Source organism: Octopus bimaculoides, chromosome 1 (assembly GCF_046866305.1).
Source record: "Octopus bimaculoides isolate indiv1 chromosome 1, ASM4686630v1, whole genome shotgun sequence".
NCBI classification, from domain to species: Eukaryota; Metazoa; Mollusca; class Cephalopoda; order Octopoda; family Octopodidae; genus Octopus; species Octopus bimaculoides.
Window position 1 is genome coordinate 79,794,505 of NC_142928.1, and position 16,832 is coordinate 79,811,336.

At 35.5% G+C, this 16,832-nt stretch overlaps 1 protein-coding gene across 7 annotated transcripts in view; it reads right to left on the reverse strand.

Moving 5' to 3' along the window:
- LOC106874915 (transmembrane protein 164) overlaps window positions 1-16,832 on the reverse strand; it is a 74,533-nt gene that overhangs the window by 14,904 nt on the left and 42,797 nt on the right. For all 7 annotated transcript variants that reach the window (XM_052967635.2, XM_052967633.2, XM_089352621.1 and 4 more), the window contains 2 exons: window positions 10,826-10,942; window positions 7,911-7,989 (listed from right to left, as the gene is read on the reverse strand). In XM_052967635.2, the coding sequence (XP_052823595.1) occupies window positions 7,911-7,989; window positions 10,826-10,942 (196 nt within the window). The remainder of the gene's footprint in view (window positions 1-7,910; window positions 7,990-10,825; window positions 10,943-16,832) is intronic.

Sequence of the window (16,832 nt, forward strand, 5' to 3'; positions counted from 1 at the left end):
ATTTGGGGTGGATACTTAATTCCATTTAACATCATTTTAAGATCAGTAATTTTTGAAGCTCATAGATTGGTTATTCAATTCTTTTTTTGTAATTATATATTTTATATATAATTTTAAATAAGTTGAATAGCTATCGTTGTTTTTAATTTTTTATCAATAAATATTGTATTTTTTAATGAATTTCGATTTTTTAAAATACATTTTATCGTTTTATTCTTTATAAATCAATATGTCACTACAACAAGGATTCAAATATCATTAAGACAATCTGTCTTTTATCCTTCGATAATCATAAAATGAGCACCAATAAGTCAAGTTGATTAAATTTGTGATCTAGTGGTAAAATTTAAAATATCAATATTTACAACAGTGTATCATTGAAGAAGGTTTTTGTTAGGTACAATGCTAGAACTATTTCTATTCAGAGTAGTGTGCCCTTTCAACAGCTGAAACTCCAGCATATGACACCAAACAAATAAAGAGCTGCTAGAACTATATCAAGTATAGCAGGTAGACCTATACTTAACAAGAACTTATTTTAATGATTATATGGCTATCTTTGGAATATAGACAGCATATCTCTCATAGTAAACAACCTACAATAAAAGCATTATGATCATGGCTAGAACACTAACAATATAAGCTCAAAATTCTGTCATAGATCTGCATAAGCAGTACAGACAGAGCTAGTAAACAATTAGATAGGCTATACAACCACAAGAAATAAACTAGTCAAAGATGGAGCTTCTATACAATCACCCACACATGTGGAATGATGTGGTCCTGGAAGCATTTTGTTTACATACAAGATGACATGGTTATAACTGAAACATGGCTCTGGTCAGTCAGTCAGTCAGTCAGTTAATTTGAGACCAAAATGTGATATGAACAGAAAGGATATTTTTTCAAATCAATAAATAATTAAATATATAGGTTAATATTCTAATTATTGTTAGAAGTTTGGAATTGCTCAACAGTGGTTTTTGTGCAAGCTATTATATTACATTTAAATACTTTATTGGAGATGATCTCTGTCTATACTAAAAAAAGTGTCATTCAGAAAAAAAGTATTTGTCAGAAATATGAATATAGCAATGACCATTGTCTTTCTTTTCTTTTTTGTTGCTAGCAAACTGTTAGAATTGAATCATCATTTTATCAAGGGGTAAGACTAAATTCATGGAGGTAGATTTTCTACAGACAGATGCAACAGTATGTTGTCGTCAACCAACACTTGTTCCCTATGCTCCCCCTTGGAAAACTGGAAACAATTGAAGCTGGTCGTATGATGGTGACACGCATTTACAACTATCACGCAATGTCAAGATAAAGTGGCACAAACACATACACACATATATATGATGGGTTTCTTTCAGCTTCCATCAACCAAATCCACCCACACAGTGTTGGTTAGCCTAGTTCTATTATAGAAAACACTTGCTCATATACCATGCAGTGGAACTGAACCTGCAGCTTCTTAACCACACAGTCATACCTGTATTTTATGAATTTAAAAGCATTTTGGTAAAGTATTTAATAATTAATTTCATCATAGAATTGGAAGCATTTTTATGATATAATCACAACTTTCTTACACTAATAATATACTAATTATTTTACAGTATCTATATTCTGATTCAGATTTACAGAGAAAAGCAAAATAACATCAATTTCCCCCACCATGTTAGTTAAACTCTTGTAGTCAGGTGTTCATTGAATTTTTGGATATATTCTTCCTTGCATAGTAATCAAATATCTTAGATAAGCCTCTCTCAGCAGTGAAGTAGTAGGTGAGAGATTCTAAGCTTCAAAATCAGTTAATAGTATGATTGTTAGCTATGGAATGCTATACCAGTATAAGGGTGCTTATTTATAATTTGATGGGCTAATCTAGCAATGATAAATTATAATATACTAATTAGCCAATAAGTCGCCACCTTCACTCAATTTACCTATGGCCCTCAATCTCCTGGGTAACAATTATTCTTAAGGAATACAAGAATAGCTCTAAGAAGAAACAGCAAGGCCAGGACAGACTAAATGTTCAAGCAATATGTGTAAGTTAATGCAATGAGAAAGAAAACTATGCAAATCAAAATAATGTTACAAACAACAAGTGATGTATATGTTTAATTCACTGATGAGAAGTAACATGAAAAAAACTCAGGGAGATGAAATTTGATCTGCAGGCAAACTAGCAATCAACAATATATCTTCATTGACAGTTTGCGTCCATTTTTCCATGCCAGCATGGGTTGGATATCTCGTTCGATTCCAAGTCAGTTCTTATTCAAAGTTACTGACTTCCTGGATACATTGTGGATCACATCTCAATCTCACTCATACACTCCAATACATTCTATTTTTGTCATGGTTATTACAGGTGGATGTCCTTCCTATTGCCTCCCATATTACAGAGTATACTGAGTGCATCTGATAGTGGAAGTGGCATTGGAGAGGTTAACTTGTCCCTAGCATGACTAAAGAGTACTCTCTAACTATATATCATTTATCAATGCAGAGAGATTGTCTCATATCTGACAAGATTAAAAAAGAGAGAGTCACAGAAGGGGACTAAAGTGATAGGAACAAAAAGGTGATAAAAGACAGCATAAACAAAGAAAGCAAGAGTGAAAGAGTGATAAAGAGCAAGAATAATGAGAAAGAGATTGAGTGAGTGACAGAGCTAAATGATGATTGTTGGTAAGAGGGCTGAATACAAATGACAAAAACAAAGAAGCAACTACATGATGGTTATTGCTTAGGAGATCAAATAGAAACATGAACAAGAGGGTGATAAAAGAGAGAATAAAGGGAAAATAACTAGAGGTGAAGAAAAGAACAACAGAATGGAGAGTAATAGGAGTGAACCAAGGTGATAAGAGCAAAGGGGTTAGTAGAAGAGGGATAAAGAATAAAACAGTTTTATAAAATTTATTATTTTAAAAAAATGCTTCCAAAGAACAAAGGTCTGATTTGTGATGGCACAAATCAGAGGAAGAAATACATAGTTCAAAATACGACAGAGAGAAGTAACATGAGGAAATCTGTTATGACAATGGGCTTAAACTTGGTGTTGGTTTTCATACATGCATCAGAGGGAAAATAATGTTCACAAATTCTTCAAAACTTCCATTCCATGATTCTGTATACAAATCCATCCATGGATGGTCCCAATATCATGTCAATTTTTTTTGTTGCTTTTTATTTATTTATTTCTTATGAGAAAAGGTTGCTAACATCTTGCTCAACCATTCTCTGTTTCTGGAGAAGAGGATACCATAAGTGATTAGCTCCATAATTCTTTACACAATATAGCCAATTACAAAAACTGGAAATGATATATATATATATATATATATATATATATATATATACACACACACACACATACACAGATTCTTATAGATACTTACATAAATACACAGGTATATACATGCATATGTAAGTACAGAAACACATACATACATAGATATACATGTGTGTCAAGGTTTTTGAGATGGTGGGTTTGCACTGTTATATTGAGCTTGCGTGTGTGTGCGAGTGTGTGTGTGTATGTATGTGTGGAGGGCATACATACATACATACATACATATACATGCAAACACACACAAATATATATACGAGGGGGTACCCAAAACTAACCGGAAATGTTCTCTATGGGACAAGCCCGTTGTAGTTCAAGCTTCTGCCACTAGAAGTCACTTGATGTGACCCTCAGGCATCAGCCTGCTGACCAACAGTGTCAACAGATGTTGTACTGTCATGTGGTGCATCTTTGTTTTGCAGTGCTTCTCCTCTGTTCATTGAATTTTGTGATAGCTGAAAAGATGCTTCCATAAAATTCTGTTTCCTGCTGGGGAAAATAGTGGCCAAAACAGTTGTCATGCTTCAAACAGCTTACAAGGATGCTGCCATGCGAAAAATACAAGTTTACAAGTGGAAACCACACTTTTGGAATGGTTGCTTGTTGCTTGAAGACCAACCTCATTCAGGACAACCATCAACCTCCTGAATGAATGAAGACATGAAAATTCATGAACTGATCTTGGAGAACAATCACCAAACAATTGACGAAATCGTTGATATGACTGGTGTGTCCTGGAGTTCCTACCAACGAATTTTGAGTGAAGAATTATGAATGAAGAGAGTTGCAGCAAAATTTGTGCCTCGCTTGCTCACAGAAGATCAAAAGCAGTCATGAATGAATGTGTGTCATGAACTGAAAGATGAGTTGTAAGTTGATCCAGACCCTTTTTCGAAGGTCATCACTGGTGATGAAAGCTGGTGCTATGGAATATGTAGATGTGGAAGAGGTGAAGAAAAGAACAACGGAATTGTTAAAAGGCATCACTTCACAAGAGTTCCAGCACTGCTTTGAATAGTGGAAAGCATGTCTGGACTGATGCATTGCTTCAATTGGAGAATACTTTGAAGATGATAAAAATGTAAACATGTAAAACTAAGTGAATGGAATAATATTGCAAAATTCAGGTTTCTTTTGGGTACCCCTTCATATATATATATGTATATATATACATATATATATATATATATATATAAAGAATATAAGGGGTTTAGTTCACTTGTGATCTAAACAAAGAGGTACACTGCATAAGTGCTACAGTAGGTCAGCTGTCTGTTAGGTTCCAAGATCACAGCTAAGGCTGGATCTAGGGATCCGTGTTAGGCTTCCATTATAGCATGTATATATTATATTAGAGGAAAAATCAAAACCAAGGCACAATGTATATATCAAGTCATTTAGAATAATTTAATTAGGGTAAGGCGAATTTGAAGTCTTACAGCAATTTCAAGGATAACCCAAGTGGTAGGTTAGCCCGTTCATGCACTAGGTATGCTGTCATCAGATACAAAGTATGAATATTGTAGACGGGGAAAAATTTACAGTTTATAAGGAATAATATAGAAGAATAAAGGAGTAAAATAGAAGAATAAAGAGTAAAAGTAGTTAGAAGAATATAGGCAGGAGAATAATGTTCATAACTCATCTTTTTCCAAAGGATATGGATGTTGGTTGGCACATCCATGAAGGTAAAGATTTTTAGTTAAAATCCCAGGTAAATCCATTTACCATTATCCCAAGTAAGTCCTTTTACTATGATCTTTTTTTGTTCCTTTCTCCTCTCTCTTTCTCTCATACCCCACTCACAAAACCCATTTATGTCCATCATACTTTCTCGCCCAATATACATTTACATACAGTGTTCAGAATACTGCCAAAATACTGCCTGGAGATTTTAACTGAAAACATTCCTTTTTCTTCTGTAAAAAGATGAGTTATGAACATTATTCTCCTGCCTATATTCTTCTAACTACTTTTACTCTTTATTCTTCTATTTTATTCCATTTAAACTGTGAATTTTATTCCTTATAAACTGTAAATTTTTCTCCTTCTAAAATATTTATACCTTGTCTCTGGTGATGGAATAGCCAGTGCACGGACATGCTAACATATCACTTGAGTTATCTTAGAAATGGTTGTAAGACTTCAAATTCACCTTACCCTGATTGAATTATTCTAAATGACTTGAGATACTCGTTCTGCCTTGGTTTTGGTTTTTCCTCCAATATAATATATATGTGTATGTGTGTGCGTGTGTATTTATTCTTAAACAAAAATATTGACTGACTTTTCAGCGGGTTGAAACTTCAAAATCACAGCCAATAATATTCTTGTTTAAGAATAAATGTGTACTCTACAAAAGTATAGAGTAGGCCATCAGATTAATATAAAATTGTTTTTATTATAACCGAACATCAAAAAAAAAAAATCTCTAAAACCTGTACACTCATATGTACATATATGTATGTTTGTGCTTCTATACTTAAATATGTATGCATATACATATGTTAGATCGTCGATCTCTGCACTTTCTTACTCTCTCCGTTTTTTTTTTTTATATATTCTCTCTCCATTTTTTCCTTTTAATCCTTTGTCAAAGAGCGTAGGTTCAAAACATAAAAGACTTTTCCATTTTTCTCAAGTGTCAAACTAATACACCTGCTTGTTGTTCCTACACCTGTCTTCATCTTTTGTTTTCTGTAAATTTGAACTATATATATATATGTGTGTGTGCATATATACACATACACACACACACATACAATTTCTGAGTGGAAAATGGTAGATAGAAATGTGTGCAAGTGTGTGTATATGTGTGTGCATGCTTAAGTTTTGGAGTAATCCAAAAATCAGTACATCTGAACAGAAATAGTCTAGTAGTTAGGGTCAAGTTATCTCCCCTTACATGAATATTTTCAGAAGTCCACTTATGTTTGAGGTCAAAAAAATAAGTTACCAAACTAAAGAGGTAGATTTCACTGTCTAAAAACCTTTGAAGGCAATGTACAAGCATGGTCACAACCTAGTGGTAGAAACCAGTAAAAACGTATACGTTCCAGTGTGTGTGTGTGTGTGTGTGTGTATCATCATCATCATCATCCAGTGTTTTAAGTCCGGATTTTGTCTCCGTTAACAAGGGTGGCAGATCTACCTCAATGCCATAGCAACCACCCTTGCCTTGTGAGTAAGATATTATGATCAACCCTATCAAACGCTTTACTGAAATCAAGATATATGACATCAGCGTTCGAACCTGTTCCCAAGGCTTTAAAGTATATCTTCAATGTGGTGTAAGAGCTGTGTTAGACAGTCCCTGCCACAGCGAAAGCCATGCTGGTTTGCATTTGGGAGTTTGTGGGTCTCCAGGAAGTCAGCTATCCTTGATCTTACCACCCTTTCAAACACTTTAATAATGTGGGAGGTGAGTGAGATTGGGCGACAGTTGACTGCGAGGGATCTGTTTCCCTGTTTGAAAACCGGGATTACAGAGTGGGACAGGAGCTGTTTCGGTATATAACCTGAGTCTAAAGAATTTCTCCAGAGGTTGGTCAGAGGGACTGCAAGTTGGTGTCTACATTCCTTCAGGAGACTTGCGGGGAATCTATCAGGGCCTACAGCAGAATAGTATTTGACCTCATTTATTGCTGCTATGATGTCTGAAGCAGTGAAGGTTATGTCCGAGATTTTATGTTGGGAATCAACTTCGTTCGCTTCTCTTATGTCAATATCAGTGGAATCACTAAAGACAGAGCAGTATTGTTTCTGCAGTATTTCTGCCATTTTTTTAGCATCGTGTCAGGGAATGTCGTTATCATCGATCAATGGCCCAATGGGTGAGACAGCGGTTTTATTCTTATGGTGAAATCTTTTATTTTTACTTCAGCATTCATATGTGCGGTGTTTAGGTGAGTTTCAGTGAGGGTAAAGAGGGTACAGAGTCTTGTCCTAACATATGATGGAGAGGATAAAAATTTGGTTTTCATCCCAGAGATTTCCCATACCTCTCAATACCAAAGTTTGGTACTTGTCCTTCTAAGCTCCTTCATATTACTACATACCTTTGCTCCAAAGTGTAGATTCAATTTCTTTCAGTAGTTCATTTACAGCATAAAGAACTTCTTGATGTAGTAGCAGTTGATTACTTCAAGTTTTGTAGTCACTTTAACAACATTATGGGAGTAATATATCATACAAACAATCTCTCTTTCCTCTCTCTCTCACATACACATGCATACACACACACATACACAGTTTTAATGGTAAGGCTTTCTGACTTTCACCCAAGTATCCCAGGTCTGATTTCCAGCATGGAGACAGAGATACCCTGTGCAGGAATGGTTGTATGGTTGAGAAGTGAACTTCTCAACCATGTGATTTTGAGTCCAGTCTCATTGCATAGCGCCTTGAGCTGGTGCATTCTACTATAGCTTCAGGCTAACCATTTCATCTTATGTCTGCTTGGTCAGGAATGATTTGGAGCTAAATAATCACAACACAAATATTGTAGAAATAACACACAAATTGTTATTAAGAAATAACTTACCTCCCAGTCTCAGAAGATATATTGGAACAATCAACATTAAAGTATGTTGTAAGTAGTAGACTTCTTTTTCAAACACCAACTTAAAATTTAAAAAAAAAAAAAAGATAAATTTAATAAAAAATTCATTATTAACATTTTAAGATAGAAACGAAATTCAAAAGTTTGATTATGCTGATTTTTTTTTTTTTTTTTTTTAGTGTCCATCTGTTATCATTGCCATTGTATGATAAGTTTAATGCAGGAGGGATTGTTGTTCGGCAACAAGCATACACAACCTGTAGTCAAAACCAAAGCCATGATTAAATAATGCTGACCGTGAAAATGGTGATGCTAGTTTGAAGATGAGTATGTGTTTTATACTGGTACCCTCTAACTCACATCCATGAGAACTTGAATCCATCATTGCAAGCTATCCAACACACTAATTACAATACAATCTTCCTGTTGCTTAAAGCAGCAAGTTGTATCAATCCAGTATATCTATTGATGCTAGTTAAGTATCCTGATCATGGACATCATACAGTGGCAGAGTTGTTAGAACATTAGAACGAATGCTCTGCCATGCCAAACTTGGGTTTCATAAATAAAGAATCAGTGCAGTATGGGGCTAATTCTTCTTTCTTTTTTCTTCCATCTCTCAGCCTCTTATTTTCATTATCCTTCTTTCTCTCTCTAAAGGAGGAGGAGAAGGAGGCAGAATTGGCTAGGGTCAAGAGATGGCTTCTGCCAGTTTTGAAATGTCCATGATGTCACATATAATTCCTTTGACTTCATCTAGAGCTGAGCAACCTAGACAAGGTAAGGTGAGGCAAAGTAATACAATATGAAGAGTTATTAACCCTTTTGTTGTAACTGGCTGAATGAAATTACCCAGATATAATCAACTTCGGGCCAGCATAACTAATGTGAAGAAGTACTAAAAAAAATCTAAATTAATTAAAAATACTTAAGTCATGAATGGAAGAAAAACATTAATGCAATGAATAATATTGTTTTAATCTAACCTTGGTAAGAGTCATTGAGTTAATGTTTTTTTTCTGCAAATAAGTATTTTTAATTTCTAAGATTTCCTTTTTTGCTTTCAGCACATTTTGTACGAAACAACTTCTGTTGTTAGTCAGAGACATACAAATCCTTACTCACTTACAATACAATCATCATAAAAAGATTCAAAATTCAATAATCTGGGACTTCAATTTCAAAGGTTTGGGGATTCAGTGAAATTTGTTAGCAAGATAAAATCATTTTGTGTTGTTTAAAACTGAAGACAATTATTTACTTGTTTAAGAAAGAATACAATAATTTACAACTTCCTTTTCTTTTACAATATTGTATAAATAGGTACAGGCTTGACTGAGTGGTCAAAATGTTTGTTCCCCAACCATGTTGTTTTGGGTTAAGTCCCACTATATGGTACCATGTGCTGACCAAAGCCCTGTGAATGGATTTAGGAGATAGAAACTGAAAGAAGCCCATCCTGTATATGTATGTGTGCAAACATGCACATGTGTGAGAGTGTGCATGTGTTTGCACATACACAAGTGTGTGTATGTCTGCACACACATGTGTATGTGTGCATCTGTGCACATGCAAGTGTATGCATGTGTGCACATGCACATGTGTGCAAGTGAGAGAAAGTTTGTATCCCCCTTGTTTTCACACGTGCTCACTGCTTGCAGTGACCATGAAAGCATGTCTAGGCTTCTTGACATGTATTCTTTGTAAACAAAAGGTTCATACATATGGTGTCATTGTTTTCAGTTCTCCATAAAAACCAGTCCGGGCTGCTTGTTGTTCAATAGATTGGGATGTTACTACCTCATTTGGAAACAAAATGGCTGTAGAAAACTCTGCCTCAATGTACTCTCATCTGATACATTACAACAGGGAAGAGTAGACATTAAATTAATGAAGATGATGTAGTGGTTTCTTTACTCTAGTCATACAGCCTGTTATGACAGAGAGAGGGGTTTATACTGATCCATATGGATAGCACCATAAAGGTACGGGCATGGCTGTGTGAATAAGAAGCTTGCTTCCCAATCACATTGCTCTGGGTTCAATCCCTACTAGATAGCTCCTGGCCAACCAAGGCCTTGTCATTGAATTTGAGTGAGAGAAACTGAAAGTGTATGTGTGTCAGTTGATGTCTCTTTGTTTTGACATCATGTGATAGCTGTAAATGAGTGTCACCTTCATAGAGTAGTGTCCTTCGTTTTCAATCTTCCATGAAAATATGTTTGGTCATGGGGAAATATTACTTTACTTGGAAACATGTGATGTTTGAAAACAAGAAAGATACCTGGCCATAGAAAATCTCCCTCAATAAGTTCCAGGCAATCCATGCAGGCATAGAAAAGAGGACGTTAAAACAACGATAATGATGTTTACTAATATTGATTTATCAATATCCACTGGGATGTTCAAGGCAAAGTTAAGCATGGTAGGTTTTGAACCTAAAACCATGGAGAAACTGAACAAAATATTACAGCATTCCATGTATCTACTGCCAACTTCTCACTTCCAGTTCATTAGTAAAAATAGTTTCTTTTTTTCAAGGCACAAAGCCAATATTTGTAAAGAAAATATCCATTTTGTCTTTTTCTTTTTAGTGGCTTAGTCAGAACAACATGCCATGCTTATGATCAGAGCAGGATCTCCAAAACCAGTGAGATCAAGTTTGTTTCAGATTTGCTTAAGTATATCTATGCTGTTAACTGAAGGAAAAACAGTGGTGGAGAGGGAATTCCATAGAGTTTTTACAAAAGGAATGAAAGAAAAAGTTACTAGTGAGAGACTGTGGTGTGGTGAGTCACAATATGCATGATAAAAGTATGTAGATAGTCAGTTCCAAAGAGTGACAAAGATTGAACTAAATAAATATGAATACAAAAAAAAAAAAAGAACAAACTTACCAATCGAGTGTTAATTACTGGGAAAAACAAGGCCAATGGTGCCCCAGACAACATGTACATGTGAAGTCTGAAGGTTGCCCATGTGAAGATGCTGGGTGGTGCAGCCAATAAATAAATCTAAAAAAGCAACAAGTACAACCATTATTTCTATTTCATCTATAGATATATAACATGAAAATTGAACGAAAAGAGTTTTTTTAATCGTAAATGATCTTTTAGGACATAAAAAGTTTCATTTTCAAGTAGTGAAAGGACAAGTCAACCTGACAAAGCCCATCTCTCTCCAATGTATAAATGATGCTGTGGTGGTGTTATTTTGTGCAAGGTCTACACAGTTGAGGCTCATTTATGTCAAAACCATTGCAGATGTGACCATGTGGTCTTTACTTTTGAAAAGTAGTATAGGACTAGATTCTCGAGTCACTTGTTTTTTTAAGGTGTTTGGCAAGTAATTTGATGAAGATTTGCATACAATTTCTAGCAGAACCAGAGACCATACTTTCTCCTTTTTTTTTTACTATTTTTACTTGTTTCAGTCATTTGACTGTGGCCATGCTGGAGCACCGCCTTTAGTCGAAGAAGTCGACCACAGGATTTATTGTTTGTAAGCCTAGTACTTATTCTATCAGTCTCTTTTGCCGAACCGCTAAGTTACAGGGATGTAAACACGCAAGCATTGGTTGTCAAGCGATGTTGGGAGACAAACACAGACACACAAACATATACACACACACACACACACACATACATATATACGATGGGCTTCTTTCAGTTTCCGTCTACCAAATCCACTCACAAGGCTTTGGTCGGCCCGAGACTATAGTAGAAGACACTTGCCTAAGGTGCTACTGTGTGGCACCTTGGCCAAGTGTCTTGAACCCAGAACCATGTGGTTGGTAATCAAGCTATTTACCACACAGCCTTACCTTGAACTCAGTGCCATGTGGTTGGTAAGCAAGCTACTTACCACACAGCCACTCCTGCATCTAGAGGAACTTTCACTGGCTTAATATAGGTTTTGTTAATGGTGCTCTTCATGGTGAAGGTGGCAGTGGTTATGGTGGTGATGATATTGTGATTATAACAATATTTGGAGGCAGTTATTTTGATGATGACAGTAGTGGTAACTGAGTTTAACATGTGGAAGTGGGAAACTCAGGAAGACATGGGATGAAATACTGAAAACAACCTCAGGAAGCTGAACCTTTTAAGTGAGATGACAAAGGATCAAGACACCTGGTGCCTGGCTGTACTCAAGAAGACCCACACTCTGCAGCAGAAGTGTTAAGACTGATCCTTCTGGTTGTATAAAGCACCCATGGTGGTGTCACATAAAAGCACCTGTGCAGCATCATGTAAAAGCATCTGTCTAGTGTCATGTAAAAGTGCCTGGGCAGTGTCACGTAAAAGTGCCTGGGCAGTGTCACATAAGAGCGCTCGTTTGGTATCACATAACAATGCCCATGTGGCAATACATAAGAGCATTCATGCGGTGTCACGTAAAAGTGTCCGTGTGGCACCACATAAAAGCACCTGTACAATGCCAAGTAAAAGCGATATCATGTAAAAGTGCCTGTGCAACGCCACATAAAAGCACCCAAAACACTCCATAAAGTGGTTGGCATTAGGAAGGGCATCCAGCTGTAGAAAACATGCCAAATCAGACTGGAGTCTGGTGCAGCACCCCGGCTTGCCAGCTCTGGTCAGACTGTCCAACCCACGCTAGCATGGACAACAGACATTAAACAGTGATGATGGTGATGATGACCACATATATGTCCATTCCTTCCAGAAATTCTTTTGTCTCTTGACTGTATAAATGCAAAATTAAATTTCATAGGTATTCCTGTAATGATGATAAATATCTACCAAGAAACAGAATTTGTATGTTTTGCAAGTCATGTTGCTTCAATAAACCTGATATATATATATAATCATGTCCTCCTCAACAAAAGCTAGACTAGTATATAAAGCTGTTTTCTGCAGTAAAGGCTAATGAAATTTTGAATGGCTGTCTCTGATTTCTACAGTTAAAAGGTCAAGTCTTTAGCAATGTTATGAAAGAGTGACCTTGTGCTGATCAGTTTGGCTGCACCATTGTCACATGTATTACTTTAGCCAATCAGTAACAAGTTAGTAGTCTGTTGAGTTAGTTACCTTTTGGTCATTTAAACAGAAGTAAAAATGCTGATTGCTCAGGGCACTTTCTTGCAGCCACCAGATAAAGTAGAAATGTTTTCTCCTACATCCTCAGGTTAAGCAATGCTGTGAGAGTTAAAGTTGGCAGATGGCAACTGCATGAAAGCACACACACACACGTGTGCATGTGTCTGTGTGAGTGTGTTGTGTGTGATTTTTGTTTTTACATTTATACTTAAGCAGCTGTTGCTGTTTAGTTATGTTCCATAATGTAGTGGTTCAGCAAATAATACCAAATAAAATAGTGCCCAACTCAAAAACACAAGCAGTGGGATCAATATGATCCTTTGTAGACAGTGCCCCCTCCTGGCTGTAGTCCAATAGGTTAAACCAGCAAAAGAACAAATAGAAAGGAATAAATCTCCTTTGCAAACAACATTGTATTCTTGTCTTTTGCATATTGCTTCACCTGTCAAGTCTCTACTTGTAGATATTTCATCTTCTCTAAAGTAAACAATTTGTCACAGAGCTGACATGCATTCTTCAAACTATGTCACAACAATCTAGAAATCATCAGCCTTCCATCTGGACATTCTCATGCATGCACAGGTATGTATGTATCCTAAGCTACTACTTATAATCTTTAATACTGGTTATTATATACGTATGTGGGAGGGTATTGTATGGCTAAGAAGTTCGCTTCTTAACCAAATGGTCTGGGTTCACTTCTACTGCACAGTACTATAAATCACACAAGAATTTTGAAATGAAAAATTGCAGTTTTCTTTGACTAATTTTCATCACTAATTACAAGTAGTGATTTTCAATTTTTCTCATTAGCCCCCAAGCGAACCAAAGCCTTGTGACTAGATATGATAAACAAAATCTGAAAGTAGATTGAAAAATACATTCCCAATATGTCATGCAATGTAATTGAATATAAGTACTCATGATTGCAATGCAAACTTCTAAACTACTTTGACATGCATGCATTCATGCATGTTTGAATCATCATCATTTTAATGTCCTCTTCTCCATACTTGCATGGGTCGAATGGAGTTTACTGAGACAGATTTTCTAAGGCTGGATGCCATTACTGTCACCAATCCTCACCTGTTTGTTACCAAGCTAGGTTATATTTCCCCATGGCCTGACATATTTCCATAAAATATTGGAAATGAATGACACTGCTTATAAGACAGTGATACTCAGTTACAACTATCATGTGATGCCAAGACAAAGAGACATAAGCATACATACATGCATATCCAACCACATACACATATAGACATATGTGTGTATATGACAGGCTTCTTCAGTTTCTATCTAACAAATCCACTAACATGACTTTTGTCAGTCTGGAGCCATAGTAGAAAACACTTGTCCAAGATGCTGTGCAGTGAGACTGAACCAGTAACCATGTGGCTGGGAAGCAAACTTCATAACCACACAGTCATACCTGTGCTTATATATGTGTGTGTGTGTGTGTGTGTGTGTGTATATATATATATATATATATATATATATATATATATATATATATATATATATATATTACATCATTAGTTTGCTTTACCCTTTTTTCTTTGCTAGCATGACAGGCATCATTTAGGCCTTATTGAACATACTGATGCTCTTCCTGTTGCTCACCCATACCTTTTTTCAAGTGAAGATGATTTGTTGACAAGAGAATTAGGAACAATATTACTACTTCTATCTCAACAATTTGCAGATGAGTGCAAATGTAAACAAACATACAGACATGCACACACACATTCCATGCATGGTTACCATGCAATCTGAACAAAATAGACAAATTCAAGAACATTATCTCAAGTACCCTTCTATCACTGCCAGTTTGCTAGCACAATAGCAGGTTACATGTGGAAACAGATTTCTTTACTACATCATCACTGGCAATGAAAATGGAGTCTTTAGATCAATATGAAGCAGAGAAAAGATTGACTCTTCAACAGTCTGTAAGGTGTCACATTCAACAACGATGTGGAACTGAACATGGCACAATGAATTCTTCAAGTCAAGGCCCAGTGATTTCTACCATCAAGGTATTCACAAGCTAGTGGATCATTGGAAAGAACTCATGAACAATAAAGGGGAATATATTACTAACTGATTTGTTAAAATAATCAACGAAAAATAAGGATTAAAATAAATGAATAAAAAAATGAATGAGTTTATCTGGACAATCCAATGCATATTTTAAAGTAAGAAGTATATCAGAAATTTAGATTGCAAATATATTAAACATTTGATTATACAAGGGTGTATGTATATTTACACGTTCATCTTTGTAACATCATACAGACAATATTTCTAAATTTTTTATATATTTCTTGTTTCAAAAATATTTCCTCATATTTTACAATTTATTTCCTATCCACTCCCTTATCTCCTTTAATTCCTTTCAAGATGAAAGCAGCAGATAAATTGTTGCAACAAACAGGGCTCTTTCCTCTTTTTTATGGAGTAAAACAAGTTGTATGACACATATATGTGAAATACTTCAGCCTGACCAGCATTAATTTTGAAGTTATGAACACACTTGATGTAAAAAAAAAAAAAAAAATGAAAACATTAACTATGAGAAAAATAAGAACAAACATTATCAATACTTTCCTCAAGTATTTCCTATTAAACTATTACTTTTATTTATTTATTTTGACAATCATATAATACACTCTTTAAACTCATAGTTTAATGCAAAGATTATATTTCTGTATAATAAGATAATCTTTTAATATGACCTTTTTTAATAGGTTGGTATTTCAGTTATATAGGTTTGGCCATATGGCTGAAACCAGTAAAAGAATAAAAGAATAGATTACTTATTCCCTTCTGAAACACAAATTCTTTTGCATGTAGCTTATAGCCATGCTGCATTGAAAACATCAGCTCTTACGCAACCACTACGGTAATCGATGCCAATATTGGGTAAATGCTTAGGAAATGAGTAACTGCTTGGAAAGACTTGTAAGAATCTTTTAAGTGGAGCACTACAAGGTGGTGTTAAGCTCCAGACAAAACTGAGTCTGTATTGTGAGTTCAATTTCGGATCGAGGTATTTTCCATTATTTAGAGCTTTACCTGTAATTTCCAACTACAGACAATATCTCAGACAGTGGGGTACAACCTTCAAAGCAGAGATGTCTTTCACATAGATCAGAGAAACACAGTATTTCTGTGGAAAAATTTGCATAATGGAAAGACTGTATCTAACAGAATATTAAATCCTATCTTTTGGTTGGATACTAATCTGTTGCAGACAATAATACCTGATAACTTGCTGTCTATTTTCAATAATTGAATAATATGAAGGACACATAAGTACAGTTAAACAAAACAGCACAAAATACCTGCAAGAGATTTGAACTCAAGACCTACAAGCTGTTAATACCAATATCTAGTCCACTAAACCATTTCACTTCTGATGCAAACCAATAAGTTACGGCACACACACTCATAGCTCTTTGTTTATGTAGATTTAGTTAAATGCAGAAAATTTACTTGTAAAAGCAAAGTTATTATTTAGCTTCTGGTCAAAAGCATTTCAGCCATGACCATTCCAATTTATATATATATATATCATGAAATCTATTAAGTCTATCCTTCTTTACTAAAAACCATATGGTTCTGGGCTCAGTCCCATTGCATGGCACCAAGGACAAGTGTCTTCTACTATCGTCTCAAACTGACAAAAGCCTTGTGAGTGGATTTGGTAGATGGAAACTGAAAGAAGCCTGTCGTGTGTGTGTGTGTGTGTGTGTGTGTGTGTGTGTGTGTGTGTGTGTGTGTGTGTGTGTGTGTGTGTGTGTGTGTGTATACATGTGTGTGTGTGTATGTCCTGCCA